At 50.8% G+C, this 14,748-nt stretch overlaps 1 protein-coding gene across 2 annotated transcripts in view; it reads right to left on the minus strand.

The window, feature by feature from the left end:
- The window catches only part of ADCY9 (adenylate cyclase 9), a 140,035-nt gene extending 126,290 nt beyond the window's left edge, over positions 1-13,745 (minus strand). Inside the window, exons 1-2 of one of the 2 annotated variants that reach the window (XM_032257971.1) lie at positions 13,245-13,745; positions 11,313-13,048 (exon numbers count right to left, since the gene is read on the minus strand). In XM_032257971.1, the coding sequence (XP_032113862.1) occupies positions 11,313-13,005 (1,693 nt within the window). In that variant the 5' untranslated portion in view covers positions 13,006-13,048; positions 13,245-13,745. The remainder of the gene's footprint in view (positions 1-11,312; positions 13,049-13,244) is intronic. The other variant, XM_032257970.1, reaches the window with a different exon arrangement.
- Positions 13,746-14,748: the final 1,003 nt, after the last annotated feature.

Below are 14,748 nucleotides of genomic sequence, written 5' to 3' on the forward strand. Positions count from 1 at the left end.
GCTTTTCTTGAACTGTCTCAGTTGATTCTCCCAATGACCCTCTGACAGAGACACCATCATTCCCATAAACTGCAGAGCCCCTAGGAAGCGTGCCCAAAGTCCCACAGTTAGGAAACCATAAACCAAGGATGAAGTCCAAATGTATCAGAAATCAAAATCCAAGCACCTAACCATTCAAGGGTGGGCCCTTACAAAAAAAATTTACAGAAACAAAGTTGACGGTCCTTTGTTTTTTGATGTAGAGTCTTACTCTTATCACCCAGGCTGGAGTGCAGTGGCGTGAACTTGTCTCACTGCAGCCTCCACCTCCCAGGTTCAGCAGTTCTCCTGCCTCGGCCTCCTGAGTAGCTGGGATTACAGGTGCACAACACCACACCTGGCTAATTTTTGTATTTTTAGTAGAGACAGAGCTTCACCAAGTTGGCCAGGCTGGTCTAGAACTCCTGACTTCAGGTGATCCACCTACGTCAGCCTCTCAAAAGCGCTGGAATTACAGGCGTGAGCCATGCCCAGCTAAGTTGATGGTCTTGATCACACACCTTGAACACGAGCAACAAAGACTTATCAGGATCACAAAGGATTTTTAAGGATTTTGTAGGAAAAGGTCAATGTGTGAACTAAGGTCACTTGCTATTTCCACAGGAAACACGTAACGTCCGTCACAACTCCAGTTTGCGTTGTTCACGCACATGAGAATGCATGTTTGGGTCGCAGATACAAAACCCTCAGTATTCCGGTCTCACAGCCCAGCAAGAGAAGCAGTTCTCAAAGTGTGGTCTGCAGATCCCCAGAGGTCCCTGAGACCTCTGCAAGGCACCTGTGAAGTCTAAACTATTTGCACAATGACACTAATACATCATGTGCCTTCTTCAGTGTTGACACTTGCAGAAGCAGCCATGGGTGAAACCGCTAGTGCCTTGAGCACATCTCGAGGCAGGGGCACCAAACTGCACCAGCCCTCAGCATCTCCTTCACCACCACACACTTACGAAAGGAAAGGTAAACAGCTTTGCTTAAGAATGTCCCTGATGCACTGGGTGGCGGCTCAGGCCTGGAATCCCAGCACTCTGGGAGGCTGAGGTGGGCAGATCACCAGAGTCAGGAGTTCGAGACCAACCTGGCCAACATGGTGATACCCTGTCTCCACTATAAATACAAAAATTAGCCAGGTGTGGTGGCACACACCTGTGGTCCCAGCTACTAGGGAGCCTGAGGCATGAGAATCGCTTGAACCTGGGAGGCAGAAATTGCAGTGAACCGAGATCACCACACTGCACTCCAGCCTGGGCGAGAAAGCAAGACTTTGTTTCGGAAAGAAAAAAAGAATGTCCCTGATGAAGCTGTCAACATTAATGATTGTGTTAAATCTCAAGCTTGAGTAGGTATCTTCTGAATAGTCTGAGTGATAAAAGGAGAAGCACACCTACAGCCACGGTGCTGCCCACCACAGTACCGTGGCTTCGAGCAAAGCAGCTGTGCAGCAGTTTGGGATGCAGCCTCATCTGGCCACCTTTCTGGTGTGGAACATCATTTAAACATGACCTACAGGCAAACTATGATCGTTCAGACCTGAGTACGCACAGACCGTTCCTGGAAATATGAACAAGTCTGTCACTTCAAAGAAAACAACTGACAATATCTACTGCCAATGATAAAATCCCGGTTTTCAAGTCGAGTTTTGGAAAACTTACATCAGCCACTGTGAAGTCAACATCTTCCTACTATTTGACTTGACTGATGACAACATTTGGATGAGCTGCATCATTCAAGAGACCAGTATTTTCCAAATGACTAGTGCATGATGTTATAAAATCACACCTGGGTAAAAACCCAACTGCGTTTAATGTAACAGTGTACAAAAAAAGATAATAAAATTTCAGATTCTATATTGCAACTAACTATTATGAAACTACCGTTCAAAATTAAAAATCAGTGGGGTGTGGTGGTGCATGCCTGTAGTCCCAGCTACTTGGCGGGCCAAGGCAGGAAGATCACTTGAGCCCACCGGGTCAAGGCTACAGTGAGCTATGAAAGCACCACTGCACTCCAGCCTGGGTGACAGACCAGGACTCCATCTCAGAAAAAAAAAAAAAAAAGAAACGACTACTTATCTGTTGGATGTTGGTACAGAATCAAAGAAAAATATCCACAATTAAACAGAAAGGCTATGAAAATGCTCTGCCATTTTCCAACTACATACCTCTATAAAGCCATATTTTTTACACATTATTCAACATACTGCAACAAAATGAATGCCAAAGCAGTTAAGAAAATTTAGCGCACACACTTAAAAGTGGTTACATGGTAGATTTCTGTTGTGTGTATTTTGTCACTTAAAAATCTTTAGCTGCCAGAAGCACTGGCTCATGCCTGTAATCCCAGCACTTTGGGAGGTGGAGGCAGACGGATCACCTGAGGTCGGGAGTTCCAGACCAGCCTGGCCAACATGGTGAAACCCTGTTTCTACAAAAAATTTTTAAAAATTAGCTGAGCATGGTAGGGGGTACCTATAATCACAGCTACTCAGGAGGCTGAGGCAGGAGAATCACTTGAACCTGGGAGGCAGAGGTTGCAGTGAGCCAAGATTGCACCATTGCACTCCAGCTTGGGCAGTAAGAATGAAATTCTGTCTCAAAAAAAAAAAAAAAAAAAAAACTCCAGCCCTTTATTAATCCAGACATTAAGGAGATTTGCAAAAATGTACAGCAGTGCCACCCTTCTCATCAAATTTTTTCATTTTAAAAAACATAGTTACTTTTATAAAAATGTCAAATGTATATATATTAACATGCAATGGGTGAAATGAATTCATTATTTTGAAATAAATTAAGAAAATATTTTTAAACTTCTCAGTTTGTTTCCATTTCTAATACTGTAAATATCAATAGACAATCTATATAAATAACTTACATAAGCCTGGGCAACATAGAAAGATGTCAACTCTACAAATAATTTTTAAAATTAGGCTGGACGCGGTGACTCATGCCTATAATCCCAGCACTTTGGGAGGCCAAGACAGTGATCACTTGAGGCCAAGAATTTGAGAGATGGTGAAACCCCATCTCCACTAAAAATACAAAAAAAAATTAGCCAGGCACAGTGGCATACGCCTGTAATCCCAGCTACAGGGTAAGCTAAGACACAAGAATTGCTTGAACCTGGGAGGCAGAGGTTGCAGTAGCCGAGATTACACCACTGCTCTCCAGCCTGGGCAAGAGAGGGACACTGTCTCAGAGAAAAAAGAAAAACAAAAAAAAAAAAAAAAAAATTAGTTGGGTGTGGTGGTATGCGCCTGTGGTCCCAGCTACTGGAGAAGCTGATGTGGGAGGATCATCTGAGTGCAGGAGTTGAGGCTCCAATGGGCCATGACTGTACCACTGTACTCCAGGTGGGGCAACAGAGCAATACCCTGTCTCAAAATTTAAAAAAAAAAAAAACCTACAGAAACAGAAACAACCTACAGAAACACTACTTAATAATTTGTACTGGATTCAAGAAAGGCATATAAGCTAGGTGCAGCTATCCCTGAGTGTCAGGGGCCCAGAATTTCATCCTATTCTCAAATCTGTTCCTGTTTCCCAGCTTCTGCCCTCTAGGTCACACTCCTGCCACCACTACTGATACAATTCCTTCTGCCTCCACTGCCACCACCAGCCTCTAGTGGGTTTGATGTTCCCACCTATCCCAAAACATTGAGTTTCCCTACTTAACTCCGCAGAAAGGATGCTGGGAATTTTTTGCAAGTGCAATGCTAGCAAATGCTGGGGAAAAAGAGACAAAAAATCCTGACTTCCAAGAGCAGACGAGGTTTACCAGGCACAGTCTTCTTTGCCAAAGTTGACTCAAATATAGCCACAGGTTGGCTTGGGTGGCATGGTTCACTGGGTATACCCCCAAGACTACAAGAATATCACTGCCCTCTGCAGTCTTCCCAGGGAGGACCACCCTACCCTTGGGCCACTCCTATGGGTGGTGGCCCCGCATTCACCCTCTGATGCAGCCCAGTCCCTTCCTTTCTGTTCTGTGGCAGTACTGGTGCCAGGCCCTTTCCCTTGCCAGTCCCCTTCCTGTTTGAAAAACTCTCATCTCTTTATAAAATTCCCTCCAGTGATGCTAGTTCATATTGGAAAAGGTCTTGAGATGTCTCAAAGGCAAAGTACAAATGATGCCCAGAGCCAGATAGATGACAGGCCCCTCAGCCCAGCTAGTCCGGAGTCAGGAGGTCCCCTGCACCAGAAGTGGACCTGCAGAATTCTAACAGTGAATGATCACATGCTTACAATACCGGAATTCTGGCAAAAACTTCAAAACTGACATCACCAACCAAGAGACAGAGGAAAATGATGGCCCAGGCTTGTGCATGCTCTATGCCCAGATGTGGACAGATTAATAGTTTTTTTTCCCTCGAGATTACTATTCCACAGCAAAGGACATAGGCAACACTGATCAATACGCAGAAACACAATTACTACCTAACCAGGCTGGCTAGCAGACAAAGATCTCGAAATTTCTTGACTTACTCTAACTGTTCCTTCTCCATGTTTCCCTTCCTTAGGCATTCTACCTGAAAACACAGGCTTCCCTTCCTTCCTCATCATATCAGCAATGCAGCAAACCTTAACCCTCTCTTCCTTCACCAGAGCTTACTTCTACTTGAAATCCTGTCTTCAGAATTAACAGCTGTGTCCTTGTCACTGGAAGCCATGTCTCAAAGAGCCTGACAAAATGGTCACTGGTGTTGACTCCACAGCTGTTTTGTCTCCCACTGCAGCTGGGGAGGGGAAGTGTGTGCTTCATCTCATCTCTGCCACTTTCTGCCTGAGAGGCTGTATTTCCACGTGCACAAGAGATCATGATCAAGAATGCAGGTCAAGGCTGGGTGAGGTGGCTTACACCTGCAATCCCAGTCCTTCGGGAGGCTGAGGTAAGTGGATCGCCTAAGGTCAGGAGTTCGAGACCAGCCCCCTGGCCAACATGGTGAAACCCTGTCTCTACTAAAAAAAACAAAAATTAGCTGGGCATGGTGGTACACATCTGTAATCCCAGCTATCTGGAAGGCTGAGGCAGGAAACCCCTTAAACCTGGGAGGCAGAGGTTGCAGTGAGCCGAGGTCGCACCACTGCATTCCAGCCTAGGCAACAGAGCAAGACTTTGTCTCAAAAAAAAAAAAAAAGCCAGGAGCAGTGGCTCACGCCTGTAATCCCAACACTTTGGGAGGCCAAGGTGGGTGGATTACAAGGTCAGGAGATCAAGACCATCCTGGCCAACATGGTAAAACCCCATCTCCACTAAAATGTAAAAAACTAGCCAGGCATGGCAGCACATGCCTGTAGTCCCAGCTGCTTGGGAGGCTGAGGCAGGGGAATCACTTAGACCCAGGAGGTGGAGGTTGCAGTGAGCCGAGATTGCACCACTACATTCCAGCCTGGCAACAGAGCAAGACTCCGTCTCAAAAAAAAAAAAAAAAAAAAAAAAAAAAATGCAGGTTGACACAGAACTTCTAAGAGAGGAGATGGGGCTGTGCTAATGGGTTAGCATCCCGGTGACAAGAGTTGCAGGCTTAGCTGTGTACAAGCTACCCAAGCTATCAGGATAAGGAAGGGGAACATCTGAGCATGCAAACTGTACCCCAAACCAACACCTGGCTAGGGTTCTCAACTGTCAGCTGGCAGGCCCGTGCCCGGGGTTAACAGGACACCCAGACTTCCAGCGTGAGACAGATATCTGCAGAGGCTAACGCATACAGAATGCCTCCATCCACCAGCGGTCTGACAGCCCACCAGACAGGGTCTAGATAGGAACTCTTCTAAGGCGAAAGTCCTGGTCACAGAGGTGGCCAACGGGTGACAATCTGCCCAAATGCGCACCAGTGGTTCTCTTCCCCCAGTTGCTCCACAAGCCTAAAGCTTGGCTGGGGAAAAAGGCTTTTTAAATTTCTGCATCTGATAGTGTGATCGCTCCCTGGTAACCCCTTCCTCAGAGATGTTACCATGGGTGTTGACGGGTGTTGATGGGAGTGACGAAGCATCTCCATTCTGTATTCCCAATATTTACAGGGGAAAAGAGGACACCTGGAGATATTTTCCAACAGTTTCACTTTCTGTCTTTGCGACCCTGTAGCTGTGATAGGAAAAGCCAACAGCTCATGATAACACACCTCACTATTTTTTGCTTCTGGCCCAGGGCAAAATACAACAGCCATGGTTCCATCAGGCCTAGCGGTTTCATCCCAAATGCTGTGGAGGCTCCCTCACCTGAATCAGACCATTTCTCCATATCTTCAATAACTGTCCTTTACTTTTTTTTTTTTTTTTTTGAGACAGGGTCTCGCCCTTGTCAGCCAGGAGGGCAATGAGGTGATCTCGGCTTACCGCAGCCTCCGCCTCCTGGGTTCAAGCAATTCCCCTGCCTCAGCCTCTCAACTAGCTGGGATTATAGGCATGCACCACCATGCCTGGCTGATTTTTGTATTTTTAGTAGAGATGGGGTTTCACCATGTTGGCCAGGCTGGTCTCGAACTCCTGACCTCAGGTGATCTGTCTGCCTCGGCCTCCCAACATGCTGGGATACAGGCTTGAGCCCCTGCACCCAGACCCTCACTTCTTAGATTATTTCCAAAATCCTACCAGTATGCTGAAAATTCCTGCAACTTTCTCCCAGTGACTGGCCACCCTACATAAGATTTCTCACACTTACACCCCATCTTCTATATCCCCTTCCTGCCTTATGCTTTTTCACAAAACACTTTTTCTATTTTACTTACTCATGGTTTGACTCCCTTTTTTGGCCCCTCTATCAGATCTCCCCTCTTAGCCTAGTTTTTGTTTCTTAGAGACAGGGTCTCACCCTGTCGCTCAGGCTGGAGTACAGTGGTGCAATCACAGCTCTCTGCTGCCTCAACCTCCTGGGCTCCAGTGATCCTCCTATAGAAGCTCTATGATTGACTTAAAAATTCTTGTCCCCTATTACAAGAACAGAAATTTTTGTCTGTTTTGTTTATGGCTGTATCCCTAGAACCCAGAACTGAGCCTGGCACAGAATAAATGATTTGCTGAATGAATGAGCAGACCGGGGGTTCCAGGCCCCTTCCATATTCTGCAAGTCCATCCTGCATTCTCCATCCATACCACAGCAACTTCAAAGGCCCCTCACCCATTCCTGTCTCCACGTTGTCTCCAGGTCACTTCCAGAAACTTAAAATGCCACTTCCCATTCACACAGTCAAGCCCTTCCCCTCCTGCCTGTCATTTGTTTAAATGTGGCTTGCTGTCCCATCAAGCTGGTCTTCCTAATGCCACTCAGCTCTGTCCCATCAGTTCCATCAGCTGCTGTGACCCTGGATTGGGCCACCATCACCCCTACCTAGGATTTATCAACACCTCATTAATCCCCTTCCAACCTACACTCCCTAGCTCCGAAAGAGTGCACACTCGAAAACCACAAGTCAGATCACCTAAGCCCCATGTTGAGTGGTTCCCTGACACCTACAGGATCAAATCCAAACTCCTTCCGACGTTACCCATGGCCTTCCCTGTCCTGAGGAATGACTTACAATGGCCAGCTCCCTCAGAGAAGCACAGGTCCCAGCCCCTACCCCTACACCCGCCCCACCTCTCTGCTCTACCCTGGTGCTCCTCCGTCCACCTGGAGAGCCACGGGCTGATCTCAGGAGCCAGCTCCAGCATGAGCCCCTGTAAAACCCTCCTCACTCCCGGACATACTCCACAACATTTTTAACTGTGAACCCGCAGAGGTCAGGAACTATTAACGCAGGGCAGGCGAGCCCAAAGTGGGGTCTAGCCCAAGAGAGCTCTTGGCTTTGTCCAGGAAAGAATTCAAGGGCATGCTGGTGGCAGGAAAAAAAACAGGTTGATTGAAGAGGCAGGCAGTGTTACAGCTACGTGACTGCTCCTGCAGAGCTGGGTTCCCCTGTAGGCAGAAAGCAGTAGCTCAGGGCAATTTTACAATCATACTTATACCTACTTTTTTTTTTTTTTTTTTTTGAGATGCAGTCCCGCTGTGTTGTCCAGGCTGGAGTATAGTGGCCATGATTGCAGCTCACTGTAATCTCTACCTCCCAGGTTCAAGCGATTCTGCTGCCTCAGCCTCCCGAGCAGCTGGGATTACAGGTACGTGCCACCACACCTGGCTAATTTATTTTTAGTAGAGACAGGGTTTCACTATGTTGGCCAGGCTGGTCTCAAACTCATGAACACAGGTGATCCACCCGCCTCGGCCTCCCAAAGTGCTGGGATTATAGGCGTGAGCCACCATGTCCAGCCTTACCTTATACCTACTTTTAATTTCATGTAGATTAAGGGGCGGCGTAGGCAGACATTTCTAGGAAAAGGGTGGTGGCTTTTGGGTTGTCAGGTTATTGCCATGGAAAGGGGCAGTAACTCCAGGTGTTGCCTGGGCGACAGTAAACTGACATGGCACATTGGTGGGTGTGCCTCACAGAACACTGCTTCCGGCCCGTCTCTGCATTCGCTAGTCCTCAATCTGGTCTGGCATCTGAGCCCTGCCTCTGGAATCATGTCCCACCTCCTACCCATGATCACAGGTCCACCTCCATATCCACAGTGCCAGGTGCACAGTCAGCGCTGGGGGCACAGCACAGATTTCAGAGTGAGGGAATGTACAGAAATCAAGAAACTACCCTTCTGCAAAGCCTGTTCACATCAATCAGAATGAGAGGAGCTTCCTACTGTGCTCCCAGGCTAGTTCAAGAAGCCCCTTCTCATTCTCTGGATGCTCACTCCTGCAGGGCTGCTTCTGGGTGCTTCTTAACTCTGGGATCAGAGAATGGGGTAGAGGGAAAGGCTAATACCCAATATTGGGAGTTTTCTTGTTTTTTGTGGGTGTGTTTTTTGAGACAGTCTTGCTCTGTTGCCAGGCTGGAGTGCAATGGCGCGACCTCAGCTCATAGCAACCTCCTCCTCCTGGGTTCAAATCATTCTCCTTCCTCAGTCTCCCATAATACCCAATATTGAATAGAGAAAACATCTGCCACCAGCCCAAAGACAGAAGGCTAAAATCGATCTTACATGTAGATAAGCTTAACTTTATGTATGAAAAGGTCTTCTACAAACTGTGCTATCATCTCAATTTAGCTTTGTAAGGACAGTTTCAAAAAGGTCCAGGAAGTTGTGTAGACATACTCTATTCCTGGAGTCCTATCCACAAAGGTTTTCCAAATGAGTTCCAGAAAACAAAATTGTGGTCTCAGGGGAACAGTTAAAGGAGAGAATATCATATTTTAAAAATCAGCAGCTTAGCTAAGCCTTTTATCTTCCCTACTCCCTGCAGTGCTAAAACTTTCATAAATATACAATGTATACAAATGTCAAGAAAAGCTAAATTACCAAATTTACACTATTTGAGGTTAAAAAAAAAAAAAACACAGACCCACTCTAGCTGGGGTTTTTTTGTTTTTGTTTTTGTTTTCTTTTTTTTGGCTCAGTGTCTGAGACCCCTGATCTACAACCTTAAGATAAAACTATTTGTAAATTCACAAAGTAGGTATTCAATGACTTGGCAATTTCCAAACATACTTAATAATGACACCCTTTTCATTTTTGAAATTCGAGTAATAAAGCATACAAAGTACAACTTACAAAGCTGCTCTCAATGTCCTCTGGGCCAGCATATTTAATTTAATGTAGCGCTGCCCAGCTCCACCATCCCACAGTCCCCAAGGACAGAGGTCGCAACATGTGGGTCCTAAAAAGTGTCAAGCAGGGGGTCACACCAAAAGCCCCGCCCACTGACACCGTCAGGCTCAAGAGCAAGTGCCACCCCCACACAGAAAGACACTTGTCACTGCAGCATCTTTCCAGTGAACGTAAAGTGTAGTTTCTGACCATGTCAACACAGTCCTTAAAGCGTTCTAGGTCAAGGGAATTCTCAGGTGAAAACAGTTTTTGCCTACATCCATAAATTCTTCAACAGCCAAATTAGTAAAATAAAGAAAATCAGAAGAAACATGCTCCCTTGCCAGATAACAAATACATAAAAGACACAGGAGCTCAGATCACCAGCCAGAGCAAGAGAATGCCAACTGAGCATACAGGACTCTCTCTCCCCGACAACCAATGAAACCCTTAATTCAGCCACTGGCCATCTCTGATTGAAACTATTACTTCTGCCATCTCTGACTGAAACTATTAATTACTTCTCCTCAGGAAAGGGAATCCTTAAACAGTTTTTAACTGTTTAATTATGCAGTGTGTGAGGACCACAAAATACGAGACAGCTTAACAAAAGCAGGCTTAAAAAAAAAAAATCAGTGTTATTTTCTCTACATACTTCCAAAATAGATGTTCCCCTCAACCCTGAAGGTTTTAGTAAAACACAGGACTGTTTAAAAATGGTCGGGGTGGGGGAGAAATGTAGCAGATCACTACAGTTTTCGTTCCACTTAAACATCATCTTCCAGATCTCAAAGATTTTTGTCCTATAATAAAGAAAGAAGCAGCCCAGTAAAAACATCAAGAATAGCAGTCAGGAGCTTAAAACGAGGGACCAGGCACCAGATCCAAACCTGAGAGCTTGAGGGAGGGGATACCGGTTCTGCTGCGGGTACCTTTCCCCCTTCCAAATCACCTGGTGGCTGCAGACGCTCAATATTGTAAAATGCCAGGCTCCTCACTTAAGGCAAATGCTATGATAATAAACCATCCTTAAACAAATGACGGCTGAAAACTGAAAATACAAACTTTTTTTTTTTTTAAATACCTAGATAAAAGGCAGTGTACACTCAGAGGTAAGTAACTCCATCTAATTCTCCAGAGTCCTGCAGGACTGAGCCAACTTCCTCTCCCTATTTTGAGGATCAGCAAAGTGAGGCCTAGAGAGGAAAAAGGTTTTATTTCTCTACGTTTTCGCAAAAAACGGGGCATAGAGAAACATCTGGATGCGACTTTAGGGTGACCAAATGAAATGCAAAGGCAATTTCCTTAAGTGCTAAAAAGTGCTGAATGCTGAAGGGCTCCATGCCCTGACATTCAGGCGACGTGCCCCTACGTTTCAGCCAACCAGTGGTTAGGCACTTTCAAAGTTCTCCTTCCTTCTAAAGGTCGCATCTAGGTCATCTCTGCACAGCGTCCTTTTCTGCAATGTGAATAGATCTGTGATATCTGACCAGCTGGAGGAAAAATCACAGACCCTGAGATTGCCCCCCAGTAAGGCATTCTGACACCTGAGCTGCCTCTAGACACTGAGGCTGGAAGACCTTTTTTTTTTTTTTTTTTTTTAATTTAATACCATTAGGATCAGGGAGGGAGGACACCAAGGTATGGAAGTGCACATACCTTTCAACTGGTCAGCAACCACGCTCTGGCCCAGCCGTTCGATAACTTTCCCATCTTCCATTTCGTACCGGTCATCTAAGTATTTTGCAGTGGCCTCAGAAATGTGAACTTTGCCGGCCACCCCCAGCTGCTCCATGAGATTGGCCAGGTTCACATCGTTGGACCACACATCAAATTTAAACCTCCTCATGCCCAGGATGCCACACAAGACAGTGCCCGTGTGAACCCCGACCCGCATGTTCACCATTTCCTTCTTCTCCTGGCAGAACTGCTCGATGGCCTTGATCATGCCCAGCCCCATCTCAATGCAGCAGTAGGCATGGTCGGCCCGGGGCTCGGGACAGCCCGCCACGCAGTAGTAACAGTCTCCCAGAGTGCTGATCTTCTCACACTTGGTCTCCTCACACAGGCGGTCGAAGCGACCGAACAGATCGTTCAGGAGACCCACCAGGGCGTGGGCGGACTTGTTGGCACTCATCTTGGTGAAGCCCACGATATCTGCAAATAAAATACTGACTTCCTCAATCTGCTGCATCTTAAAAGGGCGGAAGGCAATAGGAGCTTTTTGTATGGAAGACTTCTTCTTCCTATTCTTGGGGCTCGAGGTGGCATGCCTCTTGACAGAATTCTCACTCTCCTCATCCCCCTGCTTCATTAAGTCGTCGGCTATGATTCTTGGCATCACGGAGTGAATCATCCTCTCTTTGAGGGCTTTCTCCACTTCCAAGTCCTTCCCGTGCATGATGGACTGTCCCACCTTAAGGAAGGTGCTCCTGGACCTCACCTGGGACATGACGAACAGGTGGACCCCGATGGCGTGGACGCAACCGTGGAGCAGCGCCCTGCTCAACAGCTCCCAGTGCAGGGCCCCAGCTCCGGGCGAGGGGAAGCAGGCTTCATCCCGGAAATGGTAGCCAAAGGTCTCGAAAAGGACAGAGTAGGCCACCCCCAGACACAAGCTCAAGTACAAAGGCAAGTGCATGACAGTATAGAGCAAAAAGAGCACTTCGATGCACATGGAAAAGCTCCCCACTTGAGATAAGCACGTGTCCGTGGGCTGGGCTGCAGCCGTCAGATTGGAGCTGTCGCCGCGTCCTGAGACAGGCGTCAAGACCTGGAACTGTGCAGCCAGGGTCAAGGCGAACACCAGCAGGGTGAGGGCCAGCGAGGTCCACGCGTAATGCCGGGCGTACAGCTTGGTGAAGGTAAACAGAAAGAAGCCCACGCACACCAGGAGGAAGCACAGAGCGGGGGCGACCATGAAGATCAGTCTGGCTCTCATGTGGACCGCAAAATAGATGCTCCACAGAAGGCAAGCAAAGCCAATGTAGAAGAGTGCATACCGGAACCGGCGCTGGGTCTGCGGGAAGCAGCGCTCCAGGCAGGCCTCCTCCAGGTTTACCGAGTCGAACTTGGGGTCCCACCAGCGGCTGGAGGCCCTCTCGAACAGCTGGGGCAGCTTCTTCTGCCTGCGCAGGCGGCCTCCGCCGCCCACTCGCCGGGGGACGCCCCCGGAGTCCCCGGAGCTGCTGCAGCTGGAGGAGATGCTGTACTTGCAGTGCTTGGGGTGGCTGTTGGAGGACAGCTGCTTGGGGTTGATCTTGACGCGCACGCTATTGCTGTCCCCGCTGGAGTCGCAGCTCACCTCGGTGCTGTGGTGATGCAGCAGCTGCTGGTGGGGCGGGGAAGCCATGTTGCCGAGTCCCGGGGCCTGCCCCGGCCGGGGTCACCAGTACCTGCCAGCAAAACAGGGAGAGTTAGCGGCGCTCCCACCTGGACACGCACACCTGGGGGCCGGGGACTCGCTCCCGTCCTAAGGGGCACGCAGCTAGGAAAGGCACCAGAGGCTCCCCGAAACTGTGTGTGGATCCCGGCTCAGCCGTGCCCCCACCGCCCCCGCTTCGAGGCGGACGCGAAGCGCTCAGGACAGACCTAGAGCGCCCGGGGGTCCCCGACGCGTGGCTGCGGTGAGTCCCGGACCGCGGTGCCCGCTCGCCTTCCGCACCGCTCGCCCCGAGGGTGGCCTCCGCGCCGCACGGCTTTTCCTCCCCGCGCGCTCGCCTCCTCCAGCTGCGGCTCCGGAGGGAAGTTCAGACCTTGAGCGCTCCCAGCCCCGCGAGCCGCCTGCGCACAAACAACTCGGCTGGCGGCGCGGAGCCCTCCATCCTGCAGGAGCCGCGCTCCGATGCGTCAAAGGCAGCGCGCTGCGGGCCCCGGCCCTGGCCCCGGCCCCGACCGGAGCCGCAAGCCTCGGCGGGCGCCCCGGGCCCGCGCTCCCCGGGCCGCCCCCCCGCGCTCCGAGCCGGCCCTGCTCGCCGCGGCGGGCGCTGGGGGTGGGGGCGTCCCGGGCCGCGAGTGCGCGGAGCCCGTCGGCGCGGCCCGTCTAGCGGGGCCTGCTTCCCCCGAGCGCGCCGCCGCCCCCGCCGGGGCCGCCGCTGTCCCGGGACCGGGCGCGGGGAGCCGAGGGCGCGGGCCCCTCGCCGGGCGGCGGTGCGGACGCTACCGCGGAGCCGGGCTCCCGCGACGCCGGCCGGGACGCCCGCCCGCCCGCGCCGGGGGCCGCCTCCCCGAGCTAGAGACGCGGCCGCCGCCGCGCCCGCCGCCGTGTCCCCCGCGGCCGCTGCCTCATGTCGGAAGAGCCGCCGCCGACACCATCTCCGGCCCCTGCCCCGCCCGCTGTCACTGACAGACGCGCGCCCACGCCGCCCCTCGCCCCGCTGCAGCGCGCACGCGCGGCCCGCGCACGCCGCCGCCGCCTCCGGGCCCCGGCCACGCGCACCGGCCGCGCGCCGCCCCGCCTTGGTGCGCGCTCCGGGCTCGGGGCTGCGGGGCGGGGCGGGCGCGCGCTCGGCTCCGCCCTCCGCCCCGGGCGGCGCCTCTCCCAGGCAGCGCGCTGCGGACACTGCGGGAGCTTCGGGCACTGCGGGAGACCGCGCGCCGCCGGGAGCCGCGACCCCACGGAGAGACCTGAAGGTGCCTGCAGTGGAGGGAGCCGCTGGGCGCAACGTTTGGGAAATCAAAATGCTGCCTTCCCACTCGGCACGTCTGTGGGATAAATCGAAGTTTCCAACCGTTGGCGTTCCCTCCCGGGCGGCGCCCCAGGCTCTGTAAGGAACGAATGCGCGCCCCGGAGCACTCGGCCCGCCCTGGACCTGCTCACGGGGCGACCTCCGCGGCCCAAGCCTCCAAAGCTGGGCCCACCGACGACCATGTCCCCCCGCGCCAAGGGGAGTTTGCCTTGCTGTCCTTGAGCCCCTCTCTCCCTCCTCATGAACTCCTGCTTTTCCTTTTACACAAATGAAACTTTCAAAAGAGTTCGCGCCCCATAACGGCACTTCTGCAATAGCCTCCATAAACGTTGCCACGTGTAAATAAAATCCTATTCTCGGCCCGGTAGCGGTGGCTCACGCCTGTAATCCCAGCGCTTTGGGAGGCC

Source organism: Sapajus apella, unplaced genomic scaffold (assembly GCF_009761245.1).
Source record: "Sapajus apella isolate SASKATOON/1434 unplaced genomic scaffold, GSC_monkey_1.0 scaffold99, whole genome shotgun sequence".
Classification (NCBI taxonomy): domain Eukaryota; kingdom Metazoa; phylum Chordata; class Mammalia; order Primates; family Cebidae; genus Sapajus; species Sapajus apella.